General features: G+C 51.2%; 1 protein-coding gene across 1 annotated transcript in view; it reads right to left on the bottom strand.

Annotated features, from left to right (window-relative positions):
- Nucleotides 1-13377, bottom strand: part of ONECUT1 (one cut homeobox 1) — a 34008-nt gene extending 20631 nt beyond the window's left edge. The window contains exon 1 of the mRNA XM_037501756.2: nucleotides 12189-13377. Within this exon, the coding sequence (XP_037357653.1) occupies nucleotides 12189-13293 (1105 nt within the window). The 5' untranslated portion in view covers nucleotides 13294-13377. The remainder of the gene's footprint in view (nucleotides 1-12188) is intronic.
- Between the last annotated feature and the right edge of the window lie 485 nt (nucleotides 13378-13862).

A 13862-nucleotide genomic window follows, 5' to 3' on the forward strand; every position in this document is an offset into this window, starting at 1 on the left:
GAATCTTGAATTTTTGACTTCGATCTTGAAATAGATAAAAAGAAATGAAATATTATAATATTCATATATATAAAGTCATGGAACTACATGTTATTACGGAAAAAGAGTAAAATAAATAAATAAGGGGTAAAAAATTAAAGTTATTTACTCTTCATATCAATATTCTTTTAAAAAAAGGTTTATTTTATTTATTTATGCATACAAGAACTGGGGTGTAGGGCAAAGGTATAGGGGGTGAGAGGATTCACCAGAGACAGAGTAGGGAGCAGAATAGGTGGGTTTACTGAAATACACTGCTAAGGGGAGCAGGGGGTGAGACAGGAGAGGTCTGCTCCCTGGCTAGGGATCGAACTCCACTCACAGTGGCTGGTGATAGCTTGATAGCACTGAGACTTTAACCCTTGCACTACCAGGGAGGCCCCTTTAATATCAATATCCTAATTCTCAAATTGGAGCTCCATTAGAATCATGAACATATTTTTGCTAACATATTTTTGCCTACTCTCCTCTCCTCCCTCAGTTTGATCTGCCCCCACCGCCAGAAACATGCACCCCTCAGTCTACCCCTCCCCACCACTGAAAACCTCAGCCATGGAGAAACACATCTGTTATTGATGGGAAGATGCTATGTCACAGCTGTGCTGGGGAAAAAAGAAACTTCCAGCTATATAATAATTCAGTTCCAAAAAATCTTACACATGGTATTGTTCCCTCTCCCTGGAAACCTATTCTTCTATGCAGACCCAAGTTCTAATCATCTTCCACATCTTCAAAATTGTCCCTTCATCACTCCCTGAACTTTTCCTTGGCACACAAAAAGGGTATGAACAGCCATCTGTCTCTCTGCTCTACTAGAATGTGCGATCAGTGCCCAGGACTCACACAGCTCTGCCACAGCAGGTATACAAAGGAATGAAGAACACACACACACCTCTTTCTATACCTAGTGAAATTTCCTCTTTTACTTTCTTTGCCCTGTCCACAATGGGCTGAATGAATGCAATTCCTCAGAGGGCTGACATTTTAGTGCAGTGCCAGGAACTGCATAAATGATAATACAGGGGTCTCCCCCGTGGCACAGCAGTTGAGCGCTGGGTTGCCAGGCTGCCCGCAGCCTCTGCAGTGCTGGTTCGATCCCCGGCTGCTCCCTGGCCACTGGAGGAGGGTCCCACATGGCGCGCAGACCTCTCCTGCAGCCCGTTGCTCCCCTCAGCAGTATACTTTGGTCCTTCTGCCTGCTCTGCTCCCCGCTGTGGCTCTGGTAAATTCTCTCATCCTCCCTGTGCTTCTGACTGTACCCAGTACTTGTATAAATGAATAAATAAATCTTTAAAAAAATGATAATACAGATGTTGTTTGGTCTATAATACAGACGTTTGTTTGAATTGTGTGGTCTGAGGAACCAGACAAAAGCAATCTTTTCCCTCCCCAATGTTAAAATGATATTTACCTCTTACAAAATAACATGTGTATTTAAGATAGGAAGCACAGTAACAAGACGAACACCCTTGAAGGCAGCGCCCAGCAAAGGAACTAGAACACCAGTTGCCTTGTGAAGCTACAAAGATGTTCACTGCTATCAGCCTACCTTCCCCTTCTGGAGGCAGCTACTCCCCTGAATTTGCATTTATTATTATTTAGCATTTGTTTTTTCAATTACCTCTTTTTACCATATGCTTCTGTATCTCTAAGCACTAAGTTGTTCAGTATTACTTGCTTTTGAACTTTGGCATTGTTCTGTTGTGGTTTTCTACAGCTTGTTTCTTTTTTTAATTCAACATTGTTCCCAAGGCTCAACGATGCTGTTTTATATAGTTGTGGCTCATTCACTTTCATGACAGTATATACAGTATTATATGAATACTTCATAATTTGTATATTCCTTGACAGTGCATATATGGGCAGTTTCTGCTTTTCCCTGCTCTGTGAACAACGCTTCTATGAATAGTCATGTACACATCTCCAGGAGCACCTCTGAGTTTATCTAGGGCATAGAGAGCAAAATTGCTAGAGAGGTGCTGGTTCAGGTTGATAAAACAATACCAAATTATATTTGGAATCACTGGTGCCAATCTACATTCCCATCAGCAGTGTATGAGCTCCTGATCATTCCTATCCTCACCAACAGTCCATATTCCTTGGACACAAGAACTGTCATTTCAAACTGCAGCACTGCTCCTGACTGGAGGGGCTGCTTCCTCCTGATCATTTGACAGGGGAGCCAGGCCTCAGACACTGCTCAAGAGAGGGGCCCCTGGGCCATACACCTTGTTGAATCCTGCCTTTAGGACAGAGCAGTAAATGGCGATCAGAGACTCTGCCATGGGTTCGCAGCCATCACAGAAGGCAATCAATCAAGAATGTGGGACCTGGAAGAACATGAAAGCCAAATTCTTCATTCTACATTTAAGGAGACAGGTCCAGAAAGCTAAATGTGTTGACTAGTTCTCAGAGCTAATTATTGCCAAGAACCTGTCTCTGGGGCTCTTGATTTTTTATTTTGATATTTTTAGTAATTTTAGATGATACAACCTATTAATTTATGAAGTCTTAATTACTTAAGAATGTAAATATTCAAACAACCACCAATTCATTTTTAAAAGGTAGTTGTACCATTTCAGTGACCAGTAAGTAGTATAACTTGAGCTTCCTTGCTTATGGAGTAAACATATGCAGTACTGAATTTCAAAGGGATAAAGAGAGGAAATTATTATGGTTTTCAATATGCAAATTAATTAAAAGACATCGATCTCCCAAGGAAAATAATCCCCAATTTTCTGACTGACCATCCTCATCCTTGGACCATTCCCCCTCAGGCAAATGCTAGACACTGCCTTCAAAAGCCATTTTTGTGAGGCAGCCAAACTTCAAATTCAGCAAGTTAAATTCATCCTTCTCTCATGAGCAATTATAACCAAGTTATCCTAAGAGGCTGGGAATTGTTTGTGGACATCACGGTAAAATAGCTTAGGGACCTGATGGTTCATGGTATTAGATGGCTTTACATATGAAGGTAGAGGAATCCTGAAAAGAGACCAACTTGCCAAGAGGTACTTAGCATTCATCAGAGTGTGTCTAATAATCAAACGTAGCATGATCTGTGCAGAGGAATCTTTCCCCGTGCATCAGAGGCAGTAAAAGTGTAACTGGGGAGGAAGAGAAGGAGGCTTCGTAGGGTGATTATGTGAAGAAAAGTGGCCTCTGAAGTTTGCATCGGAAATTTCCATCCTGGAGCTGTTTGTGTCAAGAAAGTTACACCTCCCTCCCCACCCTCACAGCACCTTCCTTGCCCCTTTGCCTTGACCCTCTCTGCCTCTAAAATGCATTTGCCATTAAAAAAAATTCTTAGGGGCCTCCCTGGTGGTGCAAGGGGTTAAAGCACAGCACTGTGAAGCTATCTGCAGCCTCTGCAACAGGAGTTCAATCCCCAGCCTGGCCAGGGAGCAACCCACATGGTGCAGCAGACCTCTCCTCGCCAGCTGCTCCCCTCAGCAGTGTATTTCAGCAGATCTGCCTGCTCTGCTCCCCACCTGTCTCTGGTGAATCCTCTCACTGCCCACCCCTGCAGCACCTCTGGCTTGTACCCCAGTTCTTGTATGCATAAATATTTTTTAAAAATTAAAAAAAAAAAAGATCTTTTGGGGCCTCCCTGGTGGCCAAGGGGTTAAAGTCAGCGCTATCAGAATCTCCACACTGCAGCAAGAGTTCCATCCCCAGCCAGGTTGCTGACCCACACAGCACAGCAGACCTCTCCTGCATCACCCGCTGCTCCCCTCAGCAGTGTTTCAGTAGATTTGCCCGTTCTGCTCCCCACTCTGTCTCTGGTGAATAATCCTCTCAACCCCCCACCCTCCTCTGGCCTACACTTACACATTTGAAAAAAAAAAAAAAAGATCTTTTGGTTTAACAATGTCTGCAGGCTGGTAAATAGAAGTTTCTTTGAGCCATCCAGTCTTTTAAAGTCAGATTAACATTCAGGAATTGTTTGTTACTTGGGGGGGAGGGAGGGGCTTAAGGGGAAGAAGAGGAAGCAATTTTGCATGGAATGCTGACCAAACTCAACTGAAGCACTCCTGGTTCAGGTTTTCCAGCTAGCAGTCATTTAAATCAGCACTTCCCCTATTTAATGAGCTTGTAGTGCCATTACATAATCACCCAGCTCACTGGATTAATGATGAAAAGAGGAACTGATTTTTCCAGTTGCATCATTTGAAGTAAATGTTAACTTTCTTTCTGAGTCCTTAGTTAACCGCATTAGTGTGACAAATATGTCTTTGTCTAGCATAAGTAATTAGAATTTAATCACTTTAACTGCATCTTAATTACCCCAAATGAATTGAAAGGACATTTAATAGCAAAGATTAAATTGCCTTAATGAACGATTTTTGTGACTCCATCAATACTGGAATCGCGTTAGCCACTCCTCTCACGCACTTCCCCTGCAGCGAGCACTGACGCCAGTAGGTGGCGTGCTTTGCTCGTTTATTTATTTAATTTCCCCCATTGATCTGTTTTAGAAGAAAACAGGAAAGCGAAAAACACATAGTTTATTGTGTTCCCTGAAAAACTCTCTTTGGGACTATGAGCTCATCAGCAGATGCGAAAACGAAAGCAGTGATTTCAGAAACTGTCGATTCTGAGTACCCTCTGGCATATGCAAAACAGGATGAGACACACATGGATAACCGGAAACTTGCGGTGTTTGATGGAAATTTTAAGTTGCCCTCTGGATGATTGCCAACATATAAACAGAGTTTTAGTACATTTATTATTTTTTAGGGCAGAGTTCTAAAATGTGAATAACAGGGAAGCTTTGGAATAGTAAGATGGGGCACTGATGTGAAGCCAAGAATGTAATTGCTGTACAAATACAGATTAGAATGCCAAGTCCTGAAAGTATGGGAGGGCCTTTGGGCCCTTCTCCAGGCGTGTGTCCCAATAGAGCAGTACTGCACACAGAACACATCTAATGAGATGGGTCTTGCCCATCAATAATTGTTTAAGTGAACAAATGGATAAGGAGACTTGGGTTCCACATCTAGCTCAGTTTCTGCCTTATATTCCCTCTGGCTGCTTCTCCAAAAGAGCAATAAAAAGTCTCACTTATAAGTCTGAGTAAAAAAAGAAGTAAGTTTCCAGAAGTAACTCTCTTCGAGAGCCCCAGAGGGAAGACACGCTTGCTCTGGCTTCAAGACTTTTATGAAGAGACTTCCTAGATGGGGTGCTTATGACAATAAAGCAGACATTTGCACATCCTGGGCCCATGTGGCAGACCCGTACTAACAGCAGGGGCACAGGGTGAAGGGAACAGGGTTCTGGCTTTGAGCTAGGAAAGCTGAGTTCAGGGCATCAGTGGTTTCCAGCTGTGTTACCATAGGTAAGTCAATTGACTACGTTGAACAGAGAAATGGGAAATAATGGCAACTACCACACAAACTATGCCAGTGGGTCCCAAACTTTGCTGCACATTAAAATCACTTTAGAGCTCTTAAAAATATCCCAATGCTGAGCTCATGCCTTATAGCAATCACATCAGAATATCTAGGGTTGTAGCCAAGCATCATTTTTTTTAAAAGATCCCGAAGGGAGTCCAATGTATAGCAAGATGTGGGAGCCACTGGCATAGACAATAAGCATTAAATGTGAACATTTGATGCTAGGAGAATGCACAGTATACATAAGTGCCTTCCTTATCCACTGCCGTGACATATCTGATGGTTGCATTTCAGTAACTGGTTCTGTTCTGGTGTTGTGATAGTCTCTCATCTAGAGGATGAAATATTTCTAGAAGCTAACTTATTCTAACTTATAATGATGTCCTATCTTTTTAGAAGAACATAATCTAGAGGACTCTGTAGCAGAACCCTGTGATAAAACATAATTTTGAATGTATTAAAAACAATCAGATTATCGTGTGACTGGCTTAGTCATCTAACTCATTTCTGTGACTTCAAGAGGAAATTAAGTTTCATACTGTGCTAAGAGAAAAACCTGTGCAAATCTATTCATAGAAGATTTGTGATTGTGTACTAAATTCATTCATACCAGAAATAAATGTTTTCTTTTTACTGAACTCTATCAAACAGGCATTTTTCATATCAAAATTATATAACATTCGTCTCCCAAGGTGCTTATTCATCTTATTTAGAGACATGGTGAAAAATAGTATTTTATGACTATACACTGAATGCTTTTATCTGGAATTATAAGAATCTATTCTCTAACTACCATGACTTCAACAAGACACTTCTGTTGCTACTACCAATAGTTCTCTATTTTAATGGGGGCTAGAGGAAGCTAGTAATTTTTCATAACCAGTCAAGGATCCTTGGTTGATTTAAAATAGCAAGTTGGTGTTTATTCTAGTATGTGGAGTTTACAAAGAGCACTGAGCACTATTACTTGGAGGATGAGGCTTCTAACTATGGATTCTGAGGAGCAACACATCTGAGAACCTCCTCTTCAATTACCTATCCACCCACACTTGAAGATTTTCTTTCTTACAAAGAAATCAAGAATAAATTTTACCAATATACTCTGTAAGAATGATTTCTTCTGAGAACTTTAGGTAGCAGCGTCTGTTTGATTAGCTGAATTGGCCATGAATGTGGAAATGATGACATCAAAACAGCTCATGTAACAACCTCCTTAAAGACCTCGTAGATTAGAGATGACTATAGATTTTCCCCAGCACGGATCAAAGGGACTGAATTGAACGTTTTAGTTTAATGATCCAACCCCTGTCACACCCATTGGGACTGGAATCCTGATTTTATAAGCAGGTGTGCACGTGCACTCGGATGCACACAGAAAGCTGCTGGAGAGAGAGAAAGATCAACCACCAGATCGACGAGGATAGGTTTGATGTTTTCGATTACTTGCCTCTGCTGGTATATATTCCTGATGGGACCTCACAATTTCTCATAAACTTCAGAGGATTAGTGGTTCGTTTTTTGTTTTCTCACTATAATTCTTCAAAGGCACTTTCTAGGGGCGAAGAGAAACTGGAGCAGAGGACACCGCGCAGAGCCCTGTCCAGGGTGCTGACGCTGCACCAGGGCTTCAGGCCCCTCTCTCTAGGAAAGCCTTTTCACCCCACCCCACACCAGAGGAAACAAAGACCTCCAAGCTCAAGGCCTCAGGGCAGCCTCCTGACTCCTGTCAGTTAGCTGGAAGGGGAAACAACAAAACAAAGAAACTGCTAATCCTCCCTCAGGTACTATATCCCCTCGCCCTGCAGCTCCTTCTTTAGGCTGCCAGGATCACCTTCTTTAGTCTGAGTCTGCTGTTATCAAATAAAAACATGACAACAAAACTATAATTCAGATAGAAAATCCAAATATGCATCTTGTTTGGGGAGGTGCACTTGGGGGGGAGGGGTGGCAGTTTTGTCTCACCAGTGGGGTAAATCCCAGGCATTAAAGGTGACTGACACAGACCCACTAAATATCCTTTATACCTTCTCCACATCCTCTTCATTTGAAAACAGTTATGGTTTTGAGAATCATTAGGACAATGACAGTATAAAAACAAAGGCACAGCAAGCATCTTTTTCTTTTTCCAAGCAGGTTTAACCACTAAGATTTGCTAGGGTACACCACCCCAGCGGCCCGCAGGGGGCGCGCGCAGCTATGGAAGCACTTCCTGGCTGGCTACCCAGAGGTGAGCCCAAATGGAGGGCATCAGAGTGGGCGCATCAGGGAGGGCAAAACGGAGGGCATCAGAGTGGGCGCATCAGGGAGGGCAGGAGTACTGAGGCCCGGAAGCTTAAACATAGAGAAAGACACACCTTGGGTTTTGCAATTGCTTTGCTGATGCACACAACTGTTCTATTGCTGACATAGGCCTCCCAAGTGCCAGTTGCAAAATGGCGATGGCATGACTGAGTTTCTAGTTACTCTCAGACTCCTGTGCTGTGTGGGTCATCCTCTAGGTGCTTCCAAGGGACACGGGGCTGCACCTACTGATGGCACAGTGAGCAATTGGCTGCAGGATTTGTCTTAGGAAGCCATGTTCCATGTGCTGACAGCAGAGTCACCACAAAACTGTCAGCCCTCCTCAAGGCCCTGCAGCAGGTCTACCCCATCTTAGTCAAACTATTTGCTAAGTTTTCACCACTTGCACACTCCTTAACCCCATGCTCTCCTTCCTCTCCTTATTGGGGATTATGCTTCTGAGTGGGGACTGCAAGAGAGAACTATTGTGATATGCCCTCCAGAGACAAGGGCTCTGAGAAAGGCCCACTAAGAGCCATCTATTGTTTGTCCCTAATATTGAGACAATACAGGTTTCTTGTTCTGCTGGTGTATGTGTGGAGGATCCAGTCAACTTCCCAGGTGACAACTAGACTCCTCAGTCTCCGCCTGACAACTGAATTGACCTGTGCCATAGCCAAGCTGGGGGGAGGCAGTCCCTGGTCTTTAGAGGGGTGCTCCCTATGTGCAGTTTTTCCTTCCCCCAGGCTGCACGGCTGAGGTGGTCATTGTGCCCCGCCAAGCCCTTTGTTCCTGTCACAGGCAGCGGGGAGCAGCTGCACTGTGAGACACCCACCACTCTGAGATGCTGGGTGCAAGGGTAACCAGTCCACTTGGCACCTTCTACCCCTGCTCTTGGGTCCAGGAACTGTTCCAGTTCTTGAGTCCCACAAGCCCAGTCCTGGCTTCTCTCCCAGTCATGCAGTCTTCGAGGATTGAGGAAGGGGGGTTCCCATGGCCCAGCATCACAGTTCTTTGCTTGGTTCCCGTGGCTCCGGGAAGAGAGGGGACAGTTGAAATGTCACCAGCTGGGATAAATATTAACAAAAAGCAAATGAAGTTGCGTGGGGGCCAGTTATCAATCAACCAGGCCGCAAGGCCACTTACAGCAAACACAGCCCAGGTTGGCCTGAGCAAGACTTTCTCATGGACACCTCCTGGCTGAACTCCCTCCCCCCAGGCTTAGGTCACTCAGGGGCAAATCCTGGACAAGAAAGGGACACAGTTCCTGGTCAGGGAGACCTCCCCTCCAGGTATAGCACACTAGAAGTGGCTTGGTACAGACTCCTCCCCAATCCCTGGGCCTGCAAGCCCGGAATCCTGGGTGGGAGGCATTTCTAAGGCTGGTCCTTGCAAGTTGTACTCTCTTCCTTCCCTGGCAGCTCCCCTATGTGGTCCAAGTCTTCTGTAATCTTTAATTGGAAACTAATCTCTCTCCTCTTAATAGGTGCCCACATCAGAAGTGTCAGAGGCGGGCCACCCACCCACCCACACAACCCAGCCAGCCCATCCCACATGGGACAACATGCAGAGGGAGACTGGCTGTACCGCACTTTAATGGGGGCAGCTGCAAGTATTACATTGAGGGACCATATATTGATTTTTTTAAAGGCAGTTAATTTGGTGAGAATTTCCTTCTGACTCACAGCTTCCATCAGTCCTTGTAATTTTGTAAAGAGAAGGCGCCACCCCCAGCATGCCAACATGTGCAGAGAGCGCTCGCCATCCACAACAGATTGTACAGCCACTGGGGTGCACAAAAGGGCACGGAAAAGCCACCCTCCTGCCACCGGAACTGACCTCCCAGCACCTGGTCTCACATGGAATAGGAATAAGGTTGAGGGGTCATGAAATAAAACAGCGAGTGCAACTAAAAGGGGCACTCCTGGTTTTGAGAGCTGGCTGCAGGAGCTCACCGCGCTGCCAAGGAGCGCTACAGTCTAGCTTAAGTCTCCTGTTGTCAGGGTCTACTAGAGATCATTTGGTGGGTTCAGGAAACTACATCACTGTTTTTTTCTAAGTGAAAAAATTAACGGGGTCACTTGTTTTTCACTGACTTAAAAATGGGTCGTGGCTTTTGCAGCGCAAAACGATGGTTACCGGTTCCCTCTGCATGCGCCCTCCTGCCGACTCCCCACCCCTTTAAGTTGAAGAAAAGAAATGCAAAGAGACCACCCTCTATCCCGGTCTTTAAGGGCGAAGTGCGAAGTGCGCTCAAGATTTGGCGCCAAATGTCACCTTTCCAGGTTTTTTCCCCCCAAGGAAAATGCCACGTACCTCAGGTCGAGCATGACTGGCGACAGGCTGCCGCGCGCCCCAGCAGGAGCCCCGGGACAACCTCCCGTGGACAGGCAGCCGTCGGAACTCGCGCTGCTTCGGCCCTGCGGCCCACTCCTAAAGGTCAGAGGGTGTCCGTGCAAAGCCGGGTAGTAGGACAGGAGGCCTGGAGGTCGTTTCTGAACAGAACCTGCCAGTATATCCTTCCAGGGGGCGACAAGAGGCAGTGAGGTAGGAAGTCACTGGAGCCCTTAATTAGCGCCTTCACTGGGTGCAGGATGGGAAAATGGCTTGGGGGGGCGCTGGGGGGGGGGGGCTTGTGCACCCTATCTCTCAATATGTCGCCTGCGCCGGCATTGCTTGGTAAAAGACACTGAAGCCCAGGCTTGAAGCCGGTGTGGGAATGTGCAAAAGCATGACTACCTTAAGCGCAGGCAGAGGCAGAGAGTCGGGGAGTTTTGTCTTTCCCCTCAGGAACTACAGCTGCCCCGTCAGTCCGCAGGGGCCGGGGGGATCGCGGAGGCTGACACGGTGGTTGCACACAGGGCTAAGGAGAAGCATCGCCGGAGCCCGGAGCGCAGCCCGGCCACCTCTCCCTGCCCCAGCCTCGCCCGCGTCCGGAGCGCAGTCTGCGGGAGTCTGCAAGGGGACTTTGCTTGGAGCCAACAAATGCCGGGCTCGGCTGGAAACCCGCGCGGAGCAGAGGACCAGCTAGCGCGGCGGCGCTCGGGCGGGGAGGCCACGGGCACCCAGACCCAAGCAAGGCAGGAGTCGCAGGCTGGCTGGCACGCCGGCACCTGCCTCCTTCCAGCTTCTTATTGGCCCGCACGAGATGGGGGGAGGGGGCTGTGGCCTCTTGCTTTGATTTTAGACTGTGAAACGGCTCAGTGCCCCCGGCTCTGCGCGGATTGACTGTCTCTCGATCTCCAGGGACGAATTAATGGAGAACGATCAGTTAATTAACAAACCCTCATTCTGGCTTTTACCTTTCTCTTCGCCAGGACTCAGACCAGGGCCCTGGGCTGAAATTGGGGGTGGGGGAGCAGCGCCAACTTGGACCCAAGAGTAAATCAACTCAGTCCGGGTCTCCCCAAACCGAGTTAGCCTCGGCTGTCCTTGCTCTACCTCCCCGCGCGTTCCCCGCCCTCCGGGTTCGCCGAACCAGCTCGACATACTCCGTGTGATGGCGCGATTTAGATTGGTCTCAGCTGTCCCCGCGCCAGCCCGCGGGCCTGAGCCTCTCCCGCATCTTGGAAGAGGGGCGCTGGGGGAGCGAGGCGCTGCCTCTGCAGAGACCTTTCCTCTCAACCTACAAGCACTGGGTCTTAGGGTTTCTGCTCTCGTAGACCTGGGGTCATTTCCATACTCCCACCCCCTGCAAGGGGATGCAGCCGAAAAATCAAGCAGAGGAATAAAACGAATTGCTGAGTCCTAAGCTAGTCGGCCGCCAAGGGTGTCCGCGGGCTTGCTGGAAGCTCCCTTGTTGCTCCGCGGCTCCCCCCCCGGACCTGGGGACAGTGTGCCCCCCTCTCCTTTCCATAGCTAGCTGCGCGCGCAAAGTGTGTGCTAACCTTTACGCACCGCCCGCACCACACGCCCAGCGCCCCGCGACTTCGGAACCTTCTTGGGGAACTCTCAGAGAGCATCTTCCCCCTCCCGACCCGGCCGATTGGAGTTGGAGGGGGTCACCGTTGGGCGTTCCGCCGAACACCGGCGCGCAGCTCCCGCAGGCTGCAGCCCAGCGGCGGAGTATGCGCCAGGGGTGCTGCCTGGCGACACCTGCGCGCGGTTCCACGTACACATCGCTTTCCTTTCTCCAAACCCACAGTGCCCGACCGAGAAGAGACGCGCAGATCTCGTCCGGCTAGGTGCGAGACTCTCTCTCAGCCTCCTGCCGTGCGAGCGCTCACCGCTGTCCCCAAGCGCAAAACCCCCCGGCCTGTACTGAGACCGCGCCGTTCAGTCCCCGGAGCCTCCCAAAGCCCAGTACACGAGTCCGGCGTCTGCCCCGGAGCCCTGTGTTGGCTCTTCCCGGCCCGGAGACCTCCCACCGGGAGAAGATGAACCGTGCCCAGCCCTTCTCCTTCCCCCCCTTGGCCGGCCCCTCCGGCTTCCCGATCCCTCACCTCCCTTCGCGCCGCTCCCTGGCCCGCTCACCTGCTAGGCGGAGCGCAGACATGCGCTGGAACTCCGGCTCCTGCAGCCACTTCCACATCCTCCGGAAGGTCTCCCGGCCGGACTTGAGTTTGCTCCAGGGTTTGGGGTTACGCAGTAGGTCCGACAGGGTCCCTTGGGAGCGGCAGAGCACCCTCTGCGCGAAGATGGCCTGTGGGATGCTGTAGCGCTTGAGCTCGGTGGTGATACGCTGCGCCACCTCTTTGGTATTGATCTCTTCCATCTGCCCTGAATTACTTCCATTGCTAACCTGCGCGCCCGTCACCGAAGGGTTGGGTTCCCTGGCCGTCCCCAGAAGTTGCCCGTGGCCCTGGGCGTTCAGGTGCGCGTGGGGGTGGTGCGGGGGAAGGCCGTTGATGGGCACCATGCCGGCCGACGTGGGCGTGAGGTGCTGCTCCCCGTGCCGGCCGAGCATGGCCGGGTGGTGGGCTTCGAAGCCATTGGGGGTGAGCATCTTGTCGGCGGGCATGGCGGCGCCGGGGTGGGCATAGTGGGGGAGCCCTTGCTGGGAGTTGTGGATGCCCCCCAGCCCGGAGCCGGACAGGGGCGAGAGGCTCTGGCCCATGCCGGCCACGTCCTTGTGGTAGGGGGTATAGAGGTTATTCATGGACGCCAGTCCGCGCTCGTCCCGCATGAGCGTGAAGCTGCCGCTCACGTTGCCCGCCAGGCGCTGGTGGTGGTGCGGGTGGTGGTGGTGGTGGTGGTGATGGTGGTGGTGCGGGAACTTGTCCGACACGGTGGAGATGGGCGGCAGCGGCTGCAGGGGCGTCAGGGTGGTGTAGGTGGTGGGCATGCTCATCCCCGGCGGGGTCTCGCAGGCCATGGTCATGGTGGGGTGCAGGGGCCCGGCCAGGCTGTGCTCGGGCGCGCGGTGGTGGTGGTGGTAGTCGCCCGCGCCGGCGCCGCCGTCCAGCAGGGCGGCCATGCCCATGGAGCGCGGGTGCGCGGGGGGCAGGTGGGCGCCGCGGTGCGCCGCGGAGCTCCGCGCGTGGGGGCTGCCGCCCAGCAGGTCAGCGGGCGCGGGCACCGGCTCGTGGCTCACCCCGTGCAGCTCGCCGAGCGCCTCCATGCTCAGCTGCGCGTTCATCCTGGTGCGGGCGCGCGGGCGGCGGGCCCCACATGGGGGTGTCCGGGCGGCCGCGGCGAGGGGCGCGCGGGGTCCGGGCTCGCCCTCGGCCCGCGCGCGGCGCCCGCTGCCTGGCTCGCTGCGCTGGCGGCGGGGCTCTGGCGCGCTCTGGGCGCGCGTCTCCGTCCCTCCCGCCGCGTCCTCGGCGTTCTCTTTTTTTTAAATATTAATTTCCAAAAAGGACCCGCGCCGTTGGGCGAGCGCGGCGCCCCCAGCCCGCCCACCCGCCCCCGGCCCCCGCGCGCCCGTCTGCTGCTTAGAAGAGCGAGGCCCCCGGCTCCCCCGACGCGGCGCGCGCACCTCCCGCGGCCGCCGCTCGCCCGCGCCGCGGGCCGCCTCGCGCCATGGCGGGGTCGCTGGTGCCGACTCTGTGGCCGCCGCCGTGGCCGCCGCTGCCGCCGCCGCTGCCGCCGCCGCCGCCGCCGCCGCCGCGGCCCGCCCCGCCCCCACGCCCGCTGGCGGCAGTGCGCAGGCGCGCGGCCCGGCCCCGCCCCCTCGCCCCCCGCGCGCGCGACCCGTGACGTCCGCGT

The sequence above is a fragment of the Talpa occidentalis genome, unplaced genomic scaffold, assembly GCF_014898055.3.
Source record: "Talpa occidentalis isolate TD23 unplaced genomic scaffold, MPIMG_talOcc4v2.1 talOcc4.11, whole genome shotgun sequence".
NCBI classification, from domain to species: Eukaryota; Metazoa; Chordata; class Mammalia; order Eulipotyphla; family Talpidae; genus Talpa; species Talpa occidentalis.